The 22,544-nt window shown below is 35.5% G+C and overlaps 1 protein-coding gene across 1 annotated transcript; it reads right to left on the reverse strand.

Annotated features, from left to right (window-relative positions):
* Positions 1 to 15,355: 15,355 nt before the first annotated feature.
* On the reverse strand, positions 15,356 to 21,077 carry LOC129270120 (uncharacterized). The gene is made up of 2 exons (XM_064105085.1): positions 20,504 to 21,077; positions 15,356 to 18,235 (listed from the first exon to the last, which is right to left on the reverse strand). The coding sequence occupies exons 1-2, from the start codon at positions 20,506 to 20,508 to the stop codon at positions 16,387 to 16,389; spliced, it is 1,854 nt and encodes a 617-aa protein (XP_063961155.1). The 5' UTR covers positions 20,509 to 21,077; the 3' UTR covers positions 15,356 to 16,386.
* Between the last annotated feature and the right edge of the window lie 1,467 nt (positions 21,078 to 22,544).

Below are 22,544 nucleotides of genomic sequence, written 5' to 3' on the forward strand. Positions count from 1 at the left end.
GTTCACCCAGGGGCGTTGACAGCGGGCAATGCTATGTGCAATCATGGAGCTAGTAATGGTGCAATCAACCAATCAACTCTTGAGGAGAGTTCAAAGTTTTCCCCCGCATACAGTGATGCTAAAAAGTTCGTGAACCAACCCTACCAAATATGCACTCCTTCATGTTGAGTGTTGAATGAAGACAACAACACTATAATGTTCGGCGAGCCCAGAGATATAAACTTTACTGAATGTAATATTCTATCAACTGACTTCACTAAATATGTAGAATATCACGATGGCAGTACTTGAACACTTTAAATAATTATGTTTATTCTCTGGTGGGGCTCACTTACTTTTAGCACCACATATATACATATATCTAGGCTATTGATTTCCGTTTCACGATGTTGTACATAATATAATATATAAAAAAACACAACAATATCAAAAATATGGTTAGACATAATATCATATATTACATAATTATAGATTTGATAATTACAATGCTAAAAATTAAGCTAACTCAAATGACATTTTTAGTTTAGAGTAAACCGGAGGGGCTTGTCGAAAAAAAGCTTGTATACCAAGCCCCAAAACTTATAAAATATTAGTTTGATTACCTTATTTACACCAAAAACAGGATTAAGTTCGTAGAAAAGAATCATCTATGTGCACTTTGCAAAACAATAAGCAACTGAGAAAAGTATTAAAAACAAAATACTATAAGAGAGAGGGGATATATAGAGACGAGGAGGCAGAGGGAGGAGTGATATATATATATAGTCTGCCCCTGCCCTCCCCCTCCCCCGCCTGTTACGCCACTAGAGGGACCATGGTAACATAGATAATAATACTTTACAAAAAGTCGTCATTGAAATCATGTGATAATGAAATTGTTTTATTTTGCACGTAACGCACATACTAGAAAGATATAAACGCTGAAACAATGGTTAGTATTATTGATTCATGAATCAATGTTCAAGTTGAAATGTTGATTAGCAATCAATTAATGTTCAAGACTATAGATAATGATTATACATTATTTATTATATTAAGGGTCTGGGATCACTGCTAGCGTGTGGGATATTGTTGCTTGTTATTTGTTTAATGGTTTGTGATTTTCCACTGTTTACTATAGATTTGGCAATAAGGAAGCACTTTATTTTATTCACGATAAGTTATTAGTTCAAGTTTAACTCATTTAGAAAATCAGATATAATGTGGGTGCCAAACGAAATCAATGATCTAATGATATGCAAATTACATGCATTATGTATACATACACACACAGTGACACACACACAACCGTCATACACTCATTAGTTTTTTACAAGTCCACACCTAGTTACAAAGAAAGCGTATAATATTTCATGTATTTGAATGCAGGATAAAAGAGCATAGTCAATTAAATGCCTTGCTCACGGGCATAGGTGCCGCGGCCAGGAATAGAACCCCGGGGAGCGTTTCATCAACGGTTTTGTCCGACTTGCTTTTGATTGGCTGAGAAGCACTGTTACTATGGTAACTGTCGGATAAAATGGAACTTGTCGGATAAAATGTCTGACAAGTCCTTTCATGAAACGCCCCACCGGACTTGCTATATACAGTCAGGCGCCTTATATTAGACCACTCGGCCACGGCAGAGCTCCACCTTCACCTCTTATATATATATATATATAGATATAAATTAAGATCCTGCGTCGGTTATCGTAGTTTAAAGCAAAACATATATGTATTTATTTCTATACATGTATATATATATGTATATTATATATACATTTATGTGTGTGAGAGAGAAATTATATATGTACAACAGCTTTGGCAACACTTTGTTGTGAAATAAATAAATGCAGAGAACAATGGTAGGCGTGGCTTTAAATCAAGGTTCCCCAAAGCATACCCTTGTTCTCTCCATTCATTTATTTCACAACATATATATATATATTATATATTATACATATATAATGAGTAAAGAATGATGATAATGATGTTGCTATGTAAATGAATTGTTATAATAATATGTTATGCTATGTACATTGTCACAGGACGCCATGGGAGACCAACACATTGTTGAATGGGCTTCCCTGTTTTTAAACAAATAAATAAAAAAGAAAATAAAAACTGACGCGTAGTAACTCGTGATTTTTTGGTCCACAATATAGGCCGGCACTAATAAAATCCACACCATAAGCGTTCAGTAGCAGATCCACGCTACTTTTACGATGGCGCTGGTCTGGTGCTGATATAAGCAACACAATAGCCTGGGAATGGCGCAGGTTATCAACCCTCGCCATTCTAGTCCGGCAGCCCAGGAGATTTATTCAACCGAAAGCTGGACAAGCAAATGACCCCATAGCTGGATGGCATGGACCCTGAAGTTTACAAAAATGCATTGCTGCCGGGTTTTATCCGTGGTCTTCCCGCCGAAATGACGTACAGTGCCGGCCGCGGGAAACGTCACAGTGCCCCCTAGGGCGAACGCGGTAGCCCGTAGCGGACATTTGAGGGGAGCGGACGAGGGAAGACGCCCGCGTCCGCTCCCCTAGGACATGAGTGCCCTAGGGGAGCGCCCGAGGGTAGTCCCGCGTCTATCCTAGGGTGTTTCTGTAGGATGTTCGGCCGTGCATTTTTGGTCGAAAGAAGAGGACTGATTTGACACATTCAAGACTGCATGTGATTTTTATCTCATATCAAGCATAAGTTTTCGAATATTTATCGTGGATAAAATCTGTTATGAAAATTACAAAGTTTTGGGTTGATAACTAGGATTTTAGGCTTTTTCACCGAATTACTTATTGTGTTCGATTACACACTGGGACCGGCATAAAGGGTCCTTTCCTATATATTAATATTCTTTCCGTGGTGTCCGTTATTTCATTCACTCACATGGTTAGTCGTGATTGTAAATGAGTTTCTGACAAAGGAGCAGGTATTTGTCGATGTTGACCCTACATTCCGGAGGTCGTCCTATAACTATTTACTCTATTGTTTCCCTGCATGGTCATCCTTTTTTATATACCCTGACATGCCTTTCAGGCGCGGATCTACGAGATGCAGATAAAAGGGAGAAGAAGAAACCAAAAATGAAAGAAAAGGCAAATATGAAGGGATTGATTGAAGACGAGAAGGAAAGAGATAAGAGAAATATAAAAAAAGTGAGAGAAGGGGAAAGGGGAGAAAGAGAAAATAGGGGGGGGGGGCGAAGAGGAGAAAGAGGGAGAGGGGGTAAAGAAAAGATATAAGGAAAAGGTGAAAATCGGGGAAGAAAACAGAGGGGAGAAAAAAGGGAAGGTGAGACAGAAAGAAAATAGGGAAAAGGAAAATAGATTGAAAATCGAAGGGGAGAAGAGTCAAAGGAAGAAAAGCAAGGACAGAATGAGAAAGAGAGAATAAGGAGGGGGATATTAAATGAAATGAAGAAGGGAGACATAATAAAATTGTCCAGTTTTTCATATCAGAAAATACGTTAGTAACTCGCATCTGCCCATTTTTACGCTGATGACAAGTATTAAACATTCTTGCGCTCAATCTTGTAATTATTTTCTCTCACCTTGCTCACAATTTCCTGCTCTCGTTGCATCAATTAAAAACTTGTCCCGAATTAACATCCGCTCATTCAAGAAAGAAAAAGGCAAATAGGAAGGGATGGAGGAAAAATGAGAAGGAAAATAGAAAAAGTGAGAGAAGCAGAAGGGAGCGAAGAAAAGAAGGGGAAAGGGGAGAAAGAGAAAATAGAGGGGGCTTATTGTTTCATGGTAATATGGATACCATATAGTTCTGCGGTACTTAGTTATGAAACTTGTTTTACTCAGTAATGCTCACACCTGATGATTAAAAGCATTTTCGATTATATAGAGGTGAACCGGGAAGGGGCTTTCATTCTTTAACTTGGCTTGACTAATTCCGTTGTTCCCCGAAAAGAATTGTTAGATTTGATAGTTAGCGTTTGCGTGAGCACCCACCAAAACTCTTAACAAAAGAATGGTTTGTATAGCTCCATTCTTGCTTTGTCGGCAAGTGATAATTAACTCGTTAAGTACCCATTCCACACACTACGACATAGTAGCTTTCGAAAACATACTTTTACTTGGGTATGTGTTTAAACATTGAAGCTAAATGTGCTAGAATTTTTTTTTAAATAGTTACATTATGTAAATAGCTTTTGCTGCTTTGCTCTGGAGCGCATTGAGCATCCAATCAAGATGGAAAGTGCGCTTTACAAATGTCATGTATTATTATTTTTAGCTGCCATATAACACTGAATTCTGTATTATACCAAGTTGTGACTTGGTTTTATCATTTCCAATTCATATAACAAAATATATTTCGAAGGAAAATCTTGCTTTACTGAAATAAAATTAATAAATAAACAATGTTTATAACTTTAATTGATGTCCGACAAATCTAACAATATAAAACCGCAGTTCGTAAATATGATAGTTTAATCTTTACTTCGACGTCAATTATTCGTGTTATTATCATTATGTAGGTGTATCAGGGGTATTAATATTCGTTTTAATCCCATCTATAATTTTATATAAAATTGCGCGAAATATATGTGGTTGTTCTCACTATGAAGCTGCAACCCCTCTTAATTTTTCTCATCCTCCTCTTCCTTCTTCTCCTTTATTATTTCCACCACTTTCATCTCTTCCCAATTCGAATATCTACCAATGTAACTTAAAAACCGCAATAGAGAGCAGGTAATGTAATCAGATGTTTTAGCAAAAAGATAAATCTGTTACATCTATTGCATTTAGGTAAATTTATATTTTTTATAGGGTGAGGGTTTTAGAGACCCGATTTGAACCGAAATGAAAAGAACATCCTCATTTATTGTTGTTAGCGTATCAACAAATTAATCCCCCTCCTCATTTCTATGAACATCCTGTCATAAATTGGGAAGCGGATGTGATCAAAGGAGATCAAATGTGTGGGCGGGGAGCAAGACTCTACCAGACTGTTGACAATAACAAAAGAACCAAATAAAAAATCGATGAGCACAACCAGTTTTGCTGGTGTTTGCTTTTTGCACGTCTACTTTGTATGATCTTGGTCATACTAGTATTCGTTTTCACCTTTCATTCTCTTTATTAGGGTTGTATCAACCATGTCAACGAATTGACGATCCCAATATTGACCGCACGTTTGTTTTAACATAATGATAATTCGCAAATGCCCTTGATATTCATAATTCTGTTTTATTTTAAGTTTGTCATTAATGTTTGTTAACATTCACTCTGTTAATAACTTGTCAATTTTGATTTACAAAAAAATCAAGTCTGCTTATTAATGCCTTTTATCTATTTTAATTATTTTTTGTTGATATCCCTTTCTTTCTTCTTTCCGGATTCCACCCTGTGCACCCCGTTAAACTCAGGGAAGAATGTTTCAAATGTTTTCTAGTTCGTACACTGTTCACAATAAGGAGATGGGATTAGGTGTATTGTTTACGCTGAAGGGAGAGGAATGGGTGCGTATGGAAAAAAAATATCCCAAAAGATAGAGAATTGATCTCCATGACATTAATCACAATTGTGTCCTATTTTTTAAAAACAAGTTTGTATGATACATGTATGCCTCCCACGTAAGGCGTAAGGAAAAAAAGTTTACCTAATGCATCAAATTAGATTAATTGATTAGATTCATTGCGGTAAATGAAATACAATAAATTCGATGTTCCAGCCAGGGTGACCAGATTTCACAAAATTAAATACGGGACAATCGACAAAGCACTATGTACCATCGGATCGACCGAGCCAGGCCAAAAAATCAACAAAAAGGCTGCACAATGTTAGACTTGTTAACAAAATATATTAAGAAAGGGGAAGGGAGGGTGAGCGGAAGAAAGAAAAGAGAAAATAATGAGGAAACAAGAAATGAATTGAGACGAAAGAAAAAAATAAGGAAAAATTAAAAGGAAAAAAGTTTGAATAAAAGAGAGAACGGTTTCCGTCATTACTTGTAATGAATAAAGAAAAAAAGAATTAAAATAAAGGAAGGGAAGATGAATAAATGTGTGAAAGAAAAAACATAAGGAGAGAAAAGAGAAAAGTAAGAAAAATGGAGGAAAAGAAAAAGAAATAAAAAGAATTCCTTCATTATTTGAAAGAAACAAAGACAGAATAAAACATGAAGGAAGAAAGGGAAAGAGGGAATAAGGGAAAACAGAATTAAAAAAAAAGAAAAAAAAATAACATCTACAAAAAAATAATAATCTACAATAGATTCCGATCACGCTAGTTTAAAAACATAATGGTCTATCACAAGATAACCAAAGTACATGCACATGTAAACATAATGCAATGTACGTACCCTAGGGCACCCGAGGATAAGTGCGGGCACGGCCAATATTATATAGCACGCAGGAAACTGCGGGCCCGGGAAAACGCCCTCGTCTGCTCCCCTTGAATACCCTCGGTTAGACGCAAAAGCCCCCTAGGGTGTTTGCGTGCTCGGGCGTGACGTTTCCTGCGGCCGGCACTGTAATTAATGACGTCACTACAAAATGGCCCTATTTCACCATATTTTAGACATTCTACACATAGCATGAAGTCAAGGGAGAATATCTCAGCCAAACCATGCGTGTTTTGTATGAAACTTTCAAAATATATTGTTCAGTTAGTGCTAAAGAGACATGCAAAATTATTGTTTACATATGCAAATTACGTCATGAAATTTGCATATCATTAGTTTGGGAGATTTCTTGCATCAAAAATTGTCGAAAATCGATTCAGAATTTTTGTTTTCTTTTTTAGTGTACTTTCTTTGATATATTTCCTGTCAAGCATAATATCGTTCTTTTTATCTATATCTCTACTTTTAGAAAATACATGTCAGTAATTGGAAATGACATTATAGACTGTGAATTCAGCCCCTTTTTCAATATGGTGCGTACATAGAAATCGTACGTTTTGGGCCTACTTTCACCTAGTTAATTCTAGTTAATTAATCTTGATGTTCCCTTTGCAAAATCATGTCCGAAGGGATTCAAAATTGATATCTTTGGCGACCTTCTTGGATTTTTTTAAAATGAGAATTCATTATTTTCATTTTTTTTGCAAAGAGTGTGACAATGGAACAATCTTAAATGAATACGCATTTCGCCATGATCCGGATAGTAGAAATCGATTGAAATCATTTTCTGGACAGTCCGGCTAATATATTTTGAAATAAATGAAAATCTATCCCGAAATTGTCATGCTTTTGGTCCACTAAAAATTTGCATGTGCATTGATATCTATCTGATCAATCATTAACATCAACAACTATTGCAAAATATCAGCATTCGACACGAAAGAGGATATATTATACCGAGAATACTGAAACGCTTCATGACAGTATAATATGAATGTCTTAATTTGCTTAGTTAAAGGGCAAATACCATGTATTACTCGATATTGCGATAAAATGACACGAAAAAGCAACCTCTGTGTCCTAGTCACACTCGCAAGAGCCTGAGGAAGGTGCCCTTTCCTTATCAGTAGCTTGACTATAAAATATCGTGCTTTTTTGCAGCCCCCAATGTATGGTGTTTCCTCTATGTAAAAAACAACTCTTATTTTATTGAAATCACTTGGAGACAAGTAGGATTTTCTCTATCAGCTACATTATAAAGAAGTGAGGACACAGCAAAACCTACATCCACCCTCTTTTCGGGACCGCCGTAGTCCCCCATCCCTTTTTCGTATTTTGCCAATTTCTTGGAAAATTCACCATTTTTGGAGCCCCGTTGAAGGGAAAAGATGTTTCTGCCTTGCAGTCAAGTCACTTTTCATTGTTTTTAACCACTTGGAGATAAAAGAGTAGGAAAGTGCTGCCGAAGTCACTCACCCTTTTTGGATTTTTCCTATTTATGGGAAAGTATGCCATTTTGGAGCCCCCATTGAGTCAAAAAACGTTTCTGCTATGTGGTAAAACCACTTTTATTGTTTTGAAACTATATGGAGACAAAAGAGTAGAGTTTCCTCCATCTGCTACATATAAAGAAGTGCTGATATAGCAAAGCATATTCCATCTGGGGACTGCCGAAGTTACCCACCCCTTTTACGTATTTTACCTATTTATGGGAAAATATGCCATTTTGTAGCCCCCATTAAAGCAAAATGCGTTTCTGCTATGTAGAAAAGCCACTTATATTGTTTTGAAACTATATGGATACAAAAGAGTAGAATTTCTTCTATCTACTGCATATAAAGAAGTGCTGGCATATTAAAGCATACCCCCCTTAGGGGGTCGTCGAAATCACCCACCCCTTTTCCATATTTTACCTATTTATGGGAAAATATGCAATTTTGGAGCCCCCATTGAGGCAAAATGTGTTTCTGCTATGTAGAAAAGCAACTTTTATTGTTTTTAAACTACGTGGAGACAATGGAGTAGAGTTCCCTCTATCTGCTACATATAAAGAAGTGCTGTTACATCAAAGCCTACTCCCTCTGGGGACTGCCGAATCTACCCACTCCTTTTACGTATTTTACCTAATATTTATGCGAAAATATGCCATTTTGGAGCCCCCATTGAGGCAAAAAGCGTTTCTGCTATATAGTAAGGCCACTTTTATTGTTTTTAAACTATATGGAGACGATAGAGTAGAGTTCACTCTATCTGCTGCATATAAAGAAGTGCTGGCATATTGAAGCATACTCCCCTTAGGGGGTCGCCGAAATCACCCACCCCTTTTCCATATTTTACCTATTTATGGGAAAATATGCAATTTTGGAGCCCCCATTGAGGCAAAAAGTGTTTCTGCTACGTAGTAAAGCCAGTTTTATTGTTTTGAAACTACGTGGAGACAAAGGAGTAGAGTTCACTCTATCTGCTATACATATAAAGAAATGCTGGCATATTGAAGCCTATCCCCTCAGGGGTTCCAAAAGTCACCAATTTTTCCGTATTTTTCCAATATATGGGTAAATCTGCCAATTTCGAGCCTCTGAAGAAGGTAGAGGTCGATGTGCCAGCACTTTTTTACATGTATATAGTTGATAGGAAAAAAAGCCTATTCTTTCATTTGCAAGTGGTTTCCAAAATCAAAAGTAGCATTACTATATAGCAGAAATGCCCTTTTGCCTGAATGGGGGCTCAAACACTGCATAGGGAACATAGGCAAAAAAAAGGTGGGGAGAGTTCGGCAGCCCCTGAAGGGGGAAGGCTTCGGTGTGCCAGCACATCTTTATGTGTCGCTGATTAAGAAATTCCAACTTTGTCATCTCCATGTGGTTACAAAACTATAAAAGTGGCTTTACTGCAAAGCAGAAACACCTTTTGCCTCAATGGTACTCTAAAATGGAGAAAGCTAGGTTTAGTGGTCCCTACATAGTCAAAAAGAAATTGAATGATGTCAACTATGTGATCAGTACCCCTGATCGAAAAAAGTCTCAAAGAGTTTGTCATGTAAGCATGTTGAAATACTTTGAGCGAGAGGCTAGTCAGCCAATAGGTACAATACAGGTCAAAGAAGACAAGAAACATGTAGATGTACATGAAGATGAATGCTATGGAAAGACGGATAATGAAATGTCTTATACAGATTTATCTAAGAACGAACCATGTGGTGTACAGTTGTCTAACTCAGAGATGTTAGAAAATATGGATGAGGCATTAAAACACCTGCCTGAAGATCAGAGAAATGATATATCTGGCCCGTCAAGAAAATATGAGAATGTGTGTAAAGACAAACCAGGGCGTAGGCCTACGCCTTTAACTGTAAATGATGTAGATGTAGATGATGTAAGAACTATCAAACAGAATCCTTATAGGCTTAATCCAAGCAAGTTGGAAATGGTGAATAAGGAAATACAGTTTATGTTATAGATAATGATATAATTGAACCGAGTCAGAGTAGTTAGAGTTCCCCTATTGTAATGGTTCCAAAGCCAGACGGCTCTCAGAGATTTTGCATTGATTACCGAAAGGTAAATGCAGTAACTAAGACTGACTCGTATCCAATTCCTAGGTAAGAAGATAGTATTGATAGAGTTGGAAATTCTGCCTATATCACAAAGATAGACTTGCTTAAAGAATATTGGCAAGTGCCACTGACTGACAGAGCCAAAGAGATATCAGCCTTTGTTACACCTGAAGGCTTATTTCAATGCAAAGTCATGCCTTTTGGAATGAAAAATAGACCAGCAACCTTCCAAAGGTTAACAAATCAAGTGATTGCTGGGCTTGACAATTGTGTCGTATACATAGACGACATCCTAGTGTACATTGATACTTGGAATGATCATCTGGATCATTTGAGAGCACTATTTGACAGGCTGGATAAAGCCAACCTAGCAGTGAATCTGATGAAGAGTGAATTTGCCAAGGCAAAGGTCACATATCTTGGTCATGTGGTTGGTCAAGGGCAATTGATACCAAGAGAAGCCAAGATACAAGCCATCTTAGACTTCCCAATTCCCACAACTAAGAAAGAATTGCTCAGATTCCTAGGCATGAGTGGCTTCTACATGAAATTTGTTCCAAATTACAGTACAGTGGTTAGTCCACTGACAAACCTGCTGAAGGCAAAAGTGAAGTATGTTTGGTCTGACGAATGTCAGAGATCATTTGAGAAATTAAAGGCCATTTTGGTGAATGAGCCTGTTTTGGCAGCTCCAAACTTTACAAAGCCATTCAAAGTAGCTATTGATGCATGTGATATTGGAGTGGGAGCAGTATTGCTCCAAGAAGATGAAGAAGGCATCGAAAAACCAGTGTGCTATTACTCTAAGAAACTTAATCGGTTTCAGAAGAAGTACTCAACTATTAAAAAAGAGGCCTTGAGTCTCGTACTAGTCCTTCAGCAAATGGAGAGGTTACAGTCTATACAGACCACAATCCTCTTGTGTTTTTGGAGAAATTCAAAACAAAGAACCAAAGACTGTATAGATGGAGCCTTATGCTCCAACCATTCCCACTGAAAATTGTACACATAAAAGGAAAGAATAATGTAATTGCTGATGCTCTTTCAAGAGTATAAAAACTGAAAATAGTCATGCTTTTGACCAAGTGTGTCATTAGAAGAAAATGTCTTTGATGTTCATTTATTTAAACATGTTTGTTAGTACTAAACCTTTGTTCACGATAACTGTAAATGATTTATCAAGATGACTTTGAAAAGTTAAAGACAAAAAAGGTAATCTTTAAGAAACCTTTACTACGGTAAAGCTTTCTTTTCCCCAGTGGGGGAGGTGTTGTATATGAGTAGAATTGTAAGAGCAATTACATTCATTTATTTAGTTATTTCCACTTTAAGGATATTCATAGCATAGAATTATTAAGAATATTCCAGAATGTTTTCAGTAAAGCTTTATCAGGCATGCTATCTAATGAGATAGAATAATCTATGTTACTTCTGGAATGTACTAAGAGAGACAATAGACTGCATGTGGCAGTGAAAAGGACAATAGGATTAGCTATGTTGTTTACATTGTTAATTTGTAAATTGGTATATGATAATGAATTTATATATTATACATTAAATACGTATACATTTATTAATGACTTATGAATAAATGGATGAAACACATATTACACAAACACACATTTACAATCGTAATATCTTACTGTTTATTATAATAGTACATTGATTGTACCATCACAACACCGATATACACACATTTTTTTTTCCTGATATATATTTCTAAAGGCCATTTCTTTGGGGTTTTTTTCTGTATTAATTCATACATTTACACATCCAACACAAAACTTTAACACCTTTAACAATTTTATGAATGAAATATTACTTTACACACCATTCGTAACTGACAGTTTACTAAAACAATATACACTCATTTAACAACTACAACACAAATATTGATAGATTTTACAGTCTGTCTAAAGACCAAGTTCTGATATAAGAATATGAATTCACACATTACATAATGAATACTTGTTCATTTTTTAATGATAATAATTGAATGAAACACATAACACAAACACATATCATTTTTTGCAACATACATACTTATACTGTTCATTAAAATAGTGTATTGCTTGAACAATCACAACACCAATACTCATATATATATTTTTTTTAATATATATGAAATGTTTTACGATAATACGTTGTATTGAAAATAATTATATATTGCACATATTTGTTCTGAAAGTGCTTATCTGATCACTTACAAAGACAGCGACTGGTGTATGGCTAGGAATGGATAGTATTCTGTGTCCATGAACATGTATATATTTTTTTCCTATTTTGTCAGTTGATGTTATTTATGAATATCACTGAGATTCAAGTGTATACCGCCTTGTTTCAAAAGTATTTGTTAACATGAATTATGTATTTTTACTTTTTTATTTCCCCCTTATTGTTGCATTTTGTTTATTTTTTCCAAGTTTAATTGTTCGTCTTGTCAACGCAAGCTTATTATATGATTTAATTTGTTATATGTATAATATCAGAAGGCATCAAGAAAATTATTATGACTTGTGCTATGGATAATATTGATGGTTTGGATAATAGAATGATCCGTGCCGATAATAAGCATTACACCCCAAACGATTTTTCGAACTTAATGAATAATTACAATACTAAAGATACTTTAACAATCCTTCATTTTAACCGTCGAAGCTTGAGACGTAATTTTAGCAGGTTCTCAGAATGTATTAATTGCTTTAAGAATTATATTACAGTATTTGGTATATCTGAAACATGGCTTAGAGATAATGAGGAACAATATTATAATATACCCGACTTTTCTTTTATTACTAGTAACCGTGATAACAAGCGTGGAGGTGGAGTTGGAATATATGTAAATAAAAATCTTAAATTTAAAAGGAGACCGGATTTTGACATTTTCCAAAATTGTTTAAAGAGTTTATTTATTGAAATCCACTTAAGATCCATATGTTTCATAGTTTCAGTCATCTATAGACCTCCTAGCCAATCATTAAAATATTTTTTAGAAACAGTTCAAATACCTTTAAGCAAAATCTCAAGTGAGAAAAAACAATGTATTATCATGGGGGATTTTAATGTTAATTTGATGGACCTAGATTTAATGTCATGTAATCATGATTTTGTCAATATTTTTTCTACCTTTTCATATTTTCCATTAATTAATAAACCCACAAGGATAACAAGTAATTCTGCAACAATATTAGATAATATATTTTATAACCAACCTGAAAGTGTCGTAGAAGCTGTTATCATTACAACAGATGTCAGTGATCCCCTAACCCCTTTCGTCATAATTGAAGGTCCTTTAATCTCTAATAATTCAAAGACCCATTACCCTATAAGAGACTTCTGTGAAAAAAATATGATTACATTTTGTAGAAAATTACAGTGTGTTGATTGGACATGTTTAAACAATACAGAAAACGTTGATGAAGTTTATGATATATTTTTAGACATTTACAAAAAACTATATAATGAAAGTTTTCCAATAACAAATGTTAAAATAAAAAAGACATCTACAGAAAGGTCATGGTTTAATACGGATATCAAGAAAGTGTGCAAACGAAAATACTTTTTATATAAGAAATTTTTAAATAAACCAACTTCCTATAGAGAGAATGTATATAAAAGTTACAGAAACATGGTCCACAGCTTCATTCGTAAAAAGAAACGTGAATTCTATCATCATAAATTCGAAAATGTAAAACACAATTCTAGAGCGACATGGAAAATAATAAATAAAATTTTAACAAAAAATAAGAATAGAGATGTTGATTATAGTATTGAAAATAATGGAGAAGTGACCGATAATCAGCAAGAAATTGTAAATGTATTTAATGATTTTTTTAGTAGTATTGGTTTTAAAATACATGAGAGTACTAGAAATCTATCTCAAGAAAATAACTTTAAAAGGTTTATGAAACACAGTATTTGTCATTCTATGTACTTTACGCCAGTAACAGAAAGAAATATATATGATGTCATTTTGAAATTGGATGCGAATAAAAGCGCGGGTTACGATGATATAAGTCCTAAGGTAGTTAAATATTCAATTCATGCAATAGTTTCCCCTTTACGTAAAATCATTAATATGTCTCTTGAAAATGGTGTGTTTCCGAACTCTTTAAAACTTGCTAAAGTAACTCCTATCTTTAAGAATGGTAATAAAACACTTACATTTATTTCAAAACACAACATATTATATAACAAGCAATTCGGTTTCAGACAGGGATACAACACTGCTCATGCATTAATTGATTTAACTGAAAAAATAGCTAAGGAATATGAAAACAAAGCAATAACGATTGGTGTATTTTTAGACTTATCTAAAGCATTCGATTGTATAGACCATAATATTTTAATTGATAAGCTATCATCATACGGGTTTAGAGGGACAGTATTGAAGTGGTTAATCAGTTACTTAAGAAATCGAAAACAATGTGTATGCATCAACAGAATTTATTCAGACTTTCAGGACATTAGAGTAGGGGTACCCCAGGGGTCTAACCTAGGCCCTCTTCTTTTTATATTGTACATCAATAACCTGCAACATGTAAGTAATATTTTAACTACTACCTTATTTGCAGACGATACAAGTTTATTTTTATCTGGTAAGGATCCCATTCAATTAAATAACATTTTAAATTCTGAAATGGAAAAAGTTCACATGTGGTTCCAAGCCAACAGACTACAAGTTAACACTAAGACGACATCTTTTATGATTTTTAAGCCAAAAAATAAGAAAATTGAAGAAAACTCCATAAAATTATATATAAATGATTTTGAAATACAGAAAGTGCAATATACGAAATTCCTAGGTGTCACAATTGACGATAGCATGAGTTGGAAACATGTAAATAATATTTCTATGAAGATTTCTCAAACCATTGGTGTACTTAATAGAATCAAAGGTGACTTACCATTGCATATTCGTGTTCAATTATACAATACAATGATACTCACGCATCTCAGCTATTGCAATATCGTATGGGGGGAATGTGCAAATTATTTAATGCTACAATTATTTCGCTTACAAAAACGGGCAATCAGAATAATAACAAATTTCCCATATTTAGCTCACTCTCGTCAATTATTCCGTAAATTAAAGATCCTAAAAATTTATGATAAACATACCCTTCACACCGCAAGTTTTATGTTTTCATACTACAAGAATCAGTTGCCTGACACATTCAACAGCTATTTTAAAACAAATCGCAGTGTAAACAAATATAATACGAGAAATTCTGATAATTTATACATTCCTTTTTACCGCTTTTCTTTCTCAAGAACAGTCATAAGTTATAGTGGACCACTCATATGGAACAGTTTGCCCCCTGAAATAAAAGAAAGTCCTTCGCTAAATTCATTTAAAGTAAGATGTAAGTCTTACCTTCTAAATATGTATACTTCACCATGTTCTCAGTGAATAAGCTTGCTTGCTTTTATGTGTATGTTTTTTTAACATATTTTTTTGTAATATAGTTGTTACTTTTTCTTCAAATTTTTCATTAGTTTGTTGATTTCGTTCATTTTGAAATGTGTGTTTCTTGCAATCTAATCAATTGATTGCAGGATGTTCTTTTTTCGGTAATGAATGTTAATCAGGGAGTAGCCTAGATAGGTCTACTTGGCTTTTGCTATTCCCCCACATCGCTTTCATTACCCTATGTATATTGTTATTTTTGTTAATTTGTCATTTTACAATATTCATTACTCCTTTACTATGGAATCATTTTGATATCTCTCGATATATTGTATCTTGTATGTTTTTTACAGATGTGAAATAAATGAATTTGAATTTGAATTTCACTGAGGTCATTCAAGAGTCTTCTAGAAGTGGACTATTCTAGAAAGAAGGATAATGCTCTTTTTATAGGCAATACTAGAAGCTTCCAGAATAGTGAATAGTAAGCTGGCAGTTTCTTCAAGGACATCATCACATCAGATCAGAGCTCAGAGTTTCACACCAGACTTTATGTCAGAGCAAAGTTTATTTCCAACTGGAATACAATATCTATCTTCGGTGGAATTATTTGCACGCCACTAATGAACTGTTTGCAGTTACTTTGAGAGAGAAATTCTCAGTTCTCATCGAGATCATCAACCTGCATTAATGAACGCTTCTCAACCCATGGATTGCTGAAATTGACTGGTAATCATCATCACAACATCATCTTTACAGACATTTCAACTTGTTACAGTGACTCTTGTTATTCATCGTGCTTCAACATCAATTTAATCATCGCCACCATTGTGAACTTTAATTAAAAGAATCTTCGCCAACTGACTTGGATTTTATTTGGATTTATATCATAACCTTGGGATTGCACATCTAACTCTTCAAGACATGTAAGATCATTGTTTATTTATGTTTTGTTTAGTGATCTATATATTTCCTGTAATAAAAGAAAATGAAACGGGCCTTATGAGTGTTGATTCGGTGGTGATGAAGGAGATATAGTGCAATACACGAAAATAATCACCTACGATCACCCTCAACATGGTCAACGGAATATATATAGTCTATCAGTGGTACAAAAAGCGATCTCTCCTGACAGGTACTGCTCGAGATAATACCAAACCCTCCCAGGCTTCTCAAATTTGTAATCATTAATGATGTTCTGAACATGTTCTAGTTTATCAGCATGATCTGTGTACTCATCAATGCTCACCAAACCTCTATCGTGCTGCACCTCGGCTATCAAGATCTTATTCCCAAGAGACACGGCAGGGTACAGGTTGGAAGGGTAGAAGCCCCCTTTCCTTAATCTATGCTTTATGGCACCATCTTTGTAAATCAAACGTACTGCAACATTTTCAGTTAGTAAGAAATCATTGTAAGTATTGATTTGCGTAACTTCATATCCCGTGTTCACAATCTCCATATCTGCCTTTCCACCGGCTGGTGAGAAAACCTGGATCTTCTTGGCTTTCCTGTAGCTAACATAGATCTGATCATTACCGTCGACGGTGAGGTTGGAAAATCCACCTTCTTCTCTACTCAGTGTCCCAAACTCAACATTCAATTTTCTGTACTCTAGTGTGTATATTGTGATATTGTTTGAACCATCAATCACAGCACATCGATTGTCAGACAGGAAACCCACTCCACGAATATCAACATCCTTGAGAATTGACTCCTGCAGATGACCATCAGAAGCAAAAATCTCCCCACCTCTCTTACATCCCACTAACATCCTACCGTCCGGTGTCCTAGCAATGATATTCATGTGATTATTATTGGAAGGCAGATTTACGATGTTCTTTACAACTTCTTCAACAATCTCACCAAGAGGCAGTTCTAGGTTTCCTTCGAATGGATGAAACATTACAAGCTTCCCTTTCTTGCTTAACTTCAATGGCTTGTCGTAGTCGGGTTCTTTTTCATTCAAGGCTTCCAGTAAGTCTTCACATAACGTGTCATGTACAGCCAACGTGTCCATATCTAACGGTGCTTTTGCCTTATTCGTGATCAAGTTAGCCAATGTAGTCAATAATGTGATGTAACTCTGAGCGGATCTCTTCATTTCATCAAGTTCTTTCTTTACTCCCTCAACTCTATCCTTGACTTCACCTTCGGGTAGCTCTTTTTTCTCGGTCAACTGCTGGACTAATGTATCATATGCTTCTTGAATATCATTTAAACACTGATCCTGAGCATTGCTCACAAGTTCCTGCTGATCATTTATGAATTTGACATACTTCTTGAAGGAAGAGCATTTCTTGTATACCTTTGATTTGAGGTCATTGATCTTTGTCATGTAATTTTGTTCATATTCACCTGCAGTAATGTTTCGATGTCCTTCGCCTGTATGCTCTAGAGGTACACATTTGTAGCATGCAAATTCCCTACAGATACGACAAAAGATTTCCTCATCTTCTCTGGGATGTTTCTTGCATTTCTGATATGTTCGAACTGTTACTTTTCCTGATGTGATATCACTAATCGCAACAATTTCATGACCGATGAAGTCTTCCCATTTAGTATGCATGCTGTGACAAGTGATGCAGAGATACTTGCCACAATCTTGGCAGTAGACATCTGTAGTGTCGACGGTTTTACAATTTGTGCAACGATGATGTTGATTCTTAATGTCCTCCATAAGATTTTTCAAAACAAGATTCCCCGGGAGTGCGTTAACATCTTGATTTGGGACCAGAGATTCGTTTCTACATACGGGACATCGGATCTTACGGTCATCCCCAAGGCATTCGTAAAGGATGTCCAGGCATGTCTTACAGAAGGTGTGGGAACAAGACAGGATCTTCGGATCGGTGAAGGTGGTCAGACATACAGGACACTCCAGACTCTGGGTGATGGTATCCTTCAATGCTTCAGCCATGATAGGTATTCTAAATGAATATTTTTTTTCAAACGAATAACGAAATGTAGATTAACTTTGGTAATTGTGATTCAATATACAAATCATTATTTACAATTTAAAATAAATGGAATGATTGATTTGTGACATCACATCGGGTCATGGCGTCCGGTCGGCTATCGCCTAACCTGACCATTCGAGAAAAGGGCCCCCTGAACTCCCTAGAGTTCGGGTCAAGTTTCCCGATTTGTGAAAATTATCAGTCAGATCATGGACCCTACCATGGTCAGATACACGAATGTTTTGGGGGTCATTGGGCATTCTATGGCTGGCTTGTTTGTAGGAATTTACTAAGACAATACGTATTTCACTAACCAAATGATGCGAATGCGAAGCGAGAGCTGAACATTTTTTAAATTAAGACCTGAAGAGGGGTATTCTAAGGCTTGTTGTAAGAATTCACTAAGACCTCCCGGCCCCCAATTAATGACACCGACCAATGATGCGAAGCGCGAGCTGAAAACTTGTGATATTTAGACCAGAAAAGGGAATATTTTAAGGACTGGTTTTAGGAATTCATGGCATGGACTGGAAATGTTTTATATTGAGGCCTTAAAGGGGGTCAATCACTATAAGTAGTCATGAAAAAGAAGCTTTTGTCTCTACATAAAACAATAATAATTCGAAGTGCGAGGAAATATATATATTTGGTGTATAGTGACTTGGAAACGGGATGTTTTAATACAACAGGATTATATATCTCACTAAACAGACAATGCGAGCATCAGGAATGACTTGTACCTACGCAAAATCATGTTACAATACGTTATTAAAAAATATTTCACATGTAATGTAACATGATAGATATAACATAATAAAATATAATGAATATAACACAAAATAATATAATAAATATAACATAATATAATATTATATCGAATATTTTTTTATCCCCCACTATGTTTCTCTTTCTTTCTCCCTCTTTATCTCCTCCCCCTTTTTTTGGCCAGCCGATGGGGTGGGGAGGGGGGGGGGGGAGACACCACTGCTAGTTACGCCACTGCTTCCCTATAACAGTGAAGCTTATTATTTTCATTCGAGGGAGCATGGAACGACCGAGCAAGGTATTTTCCACCTCAAATCTGAAACTTTGTCTACCTGCCATTTAGGTATTTCCGTGAATAGATTATGCACCATGTACGTCATGCCCAGGACATTCCCGTTTTTGGTATTATTATGAGTAAGGAAACTCTCAGCTTTATGGCGCACCATGGCCCTGGGAAGCGGGGGTGCTGTGTGTATTTAGGCAGCACCCCCTAGAATTCTGGTGGGTGTGGAAAAATGTAACCAAAAGTACGTACTTTATGTAGTGAACCTCCCCCCCCCCTCTTTTTTTTTCTTGTCAAACTTCTCTAGCCCAAAATTACCTTTGTATTGTAGTGATATTTTTTATTTATGTTTTTTACAGCAGCACCCTCAGTTTAAAAAAATTGTCCCAGGGCCCTTGGCGCACTTTAAGGCCACCGTACACCTTACGACTGTTCGCGATCCGATTTTGGAACAAATCGCATTTTGCTAATTTTCTGAAGACGTGAATGGAACATATCATTTTATTTGAGATTAAAATTAATTGAAATAATAATATTATAACCATTTTGAAAGATTGCAAGCCCTTATTTTTTTTAGTAAAGTCCAAATTAGTTTCAAATCGTAGCCCGACTGCTATGACATCATTACTAGATATTAAATTCGCTTTTATTCTAAGGAGGATGATAGCATAGTCACAAATTTGATCATAGGTATTCGTACGATGATTTTGAACATTACACAGTAACTTATTCCAAGTCTCAATATTAGCATCAAATTCTATTACATTTTATTCTGAAATCGGGTCGCAGACCAGTGTGCGGTCGCCTAACGTTTTGTATAATGCTTCTCAAAAGTCAGGAGGCATGCATATCTCGATAATAGTTGATAGTATATGAACTTCTTTAATTCTGACAAATTCATCCATATATTCTGAAAAAAAAGTGTTCTATTCAACCTTTCATATGTCAAAAAAATACAGGAATTGCTAAAATATATTTTGTTTTGTCCTCTCTCCATCTTTCTCCTTCATCTTATTTTGTTTCTATTTTTAAATCTTGCTCATTACATTTTTTTTTCATTATTCAAAAAAGTGGTAAGGTAAATGCCGTACCACCCATAGTGACTCCGACGGGCCTGCCAAGTATGCAGTGATTATCAATCAAACATTACCAAAGTTTAAAGAATACGATTTTTTTTATTTAATACTTACATCATGTAGATATTGAGAGGTGTGTAGTCTGATAACACCAATCATCGGCTTAGATGAATGTGGTGAGATGACTTGCTGTAAATAAAATTAAGTCACGGAATATCACAATGATGTGATTCAAACGTTTGCACGAAGGGCTTATCATGCCTTGCTCAACGCGTGTGGATCAGAAATCTAAACCAGAATAAGGGAAGTAAGATTCATGGACCAATAGCAATAGCCTCAAGAATTTCAAGTCCTATCAAGTCCCAGTTATCAAGTTCGGGAGTTTCTTCACTGCAATTCGAGCATCAACTACTAAAAACAGAATAGCCCGCTTTATAAACTAATACGGATGACGACAGATGTAGGCCCGCATGTGGGCCTATATCGTGAGAGCTTTCAGGGGTCCGTTGCAGAAAGAGTTGCGTTTAAACGCAAGTCAAAAAATCAATCGCAAGTCCCAAATGCGAGCTGTTGATTGGTTGAAAATCAAGTTGCGCATGATTTTTTAGAGTTGCGATTGATTGCAACTCTTTCTGCAACGGGCCCCAGATCGTTCACCCAGGGGCGTTGACAGGGGAATGCTATGTGCAATCATGGAGCTAGTAATGGTGCAATCAACCAATCAACTCTTAAGGTGAGTTCAAAGTTTCCCCCACATACAGTGGTGCTAAAAAGTTCGTGAACCCTACCAAAAATGCACCCCTTCATGCTGAGTGTTGAATAGAGACAACAACACTATAATGTTCGGCGAGCCCAGAGATATAAACTTTACTGAATGTAATATTCTATCAACTGACCTCACTAAATATGTAGAATATCACGATGGCAGAACTTGAACACTTTAAATAATTATGTTTATTCTCTGGTGGGGCTCACTTACTTTTAGCACCACATATATACATATATCTAGGCTATTGATTTCCTTTTCACAATGTTGTACATAATATAATTTAAAAAAACACAATAAAAATATCAAAAATATGGTTAGACATAATATCATATATTACATAATTATAGATTTGATAATTACAATGCTAAAAATTAAGCTAACTCAAATGACATTTTTAGTTTAGAGTAAACCGGAAGGGCTTGCCGAAAAAAAGCTTGTATACCAAGCCCCAAAACTTATAAAATATTAGTTTGATTACCTTATTACCAAAAAAAAATTTAAGGTTCGTAGAAAAGAATCATCCATGTGCACTTTGCAAAACAATAATCAACTGAGAAAAGTATTAAAAACAAAATACTATAAGAGAGAGGGGATATATAGAGACGAGGAGGCAGAGGGAGGAGTGATATATATATATATATATAGTATGCCCCTGCCCTCCCCCCCCCCCCGCCTGTTACGCCAATAGAGGGACCATGGTAACATAGATAATAATACCTTACAAAAAGTCGTCATTGAAATCATGTGATAATGATATTGTTCTATTTTGCACGTAACGCACATACTAGAAAGATATAAACGCTGAACAATGGTTAGTATTATTGATTCATGTCTTAGCAATCAATGTTCAAGTTGAAATGTTGATTAGCAATCAATTAATGTTCAAGACTATAGATAATGATTATACATTATTTATTATATTAAGGGTCTGGGATCACCGCTAGCGTGTGGGATATTGTTGCTTGTTATTTGTTTAATGGTTTGTGATTTTCCACTGTTTACTATAGATTTGGCAATAAGGAAGCACTTTATTTAATTCACGATAAGTTATTAGTTCAAGTTTAATTCATTTAGTAAATCAGATATAATGTGGGTGCCAAACGAAATTAATGATCTAATGATACGCAAATTACATGCATTATGTATACATACACACACAGTGACACACACACAACCATCAAACATTCATTTTTTTTAACAAGTCCACACCTAGTTACCAAGAAAGTGTAAATATTTCATGTATTTGAATGCAGGATAAAAGAGCATTGTCAATTAAATGCCTTGCTCACGGGCATAGGTGACGCGGCCAGGGATAGAACCCCGGGGAGCGTTTCATCAACGGTTTTGTCCGACGAGTTGTCAGATCTGACAACTTTACTTGATTTT

The sequence above is a fragment of the Lytechinus pictus genome, chromosome 10, assembly GCF_037042905.1.
Source record: "Lytechinus pictus isolate F3 Inbred chromosome 10, Lp3.0, whole genome shotgun sequence".
NCBI classification, from domain to species: Eukaryota; Metazoa; Echinodermata; class Echinoidea; order Temnopleuroida; family Toxopneustidae; genus Lytechinus; species Lytechinus pictus.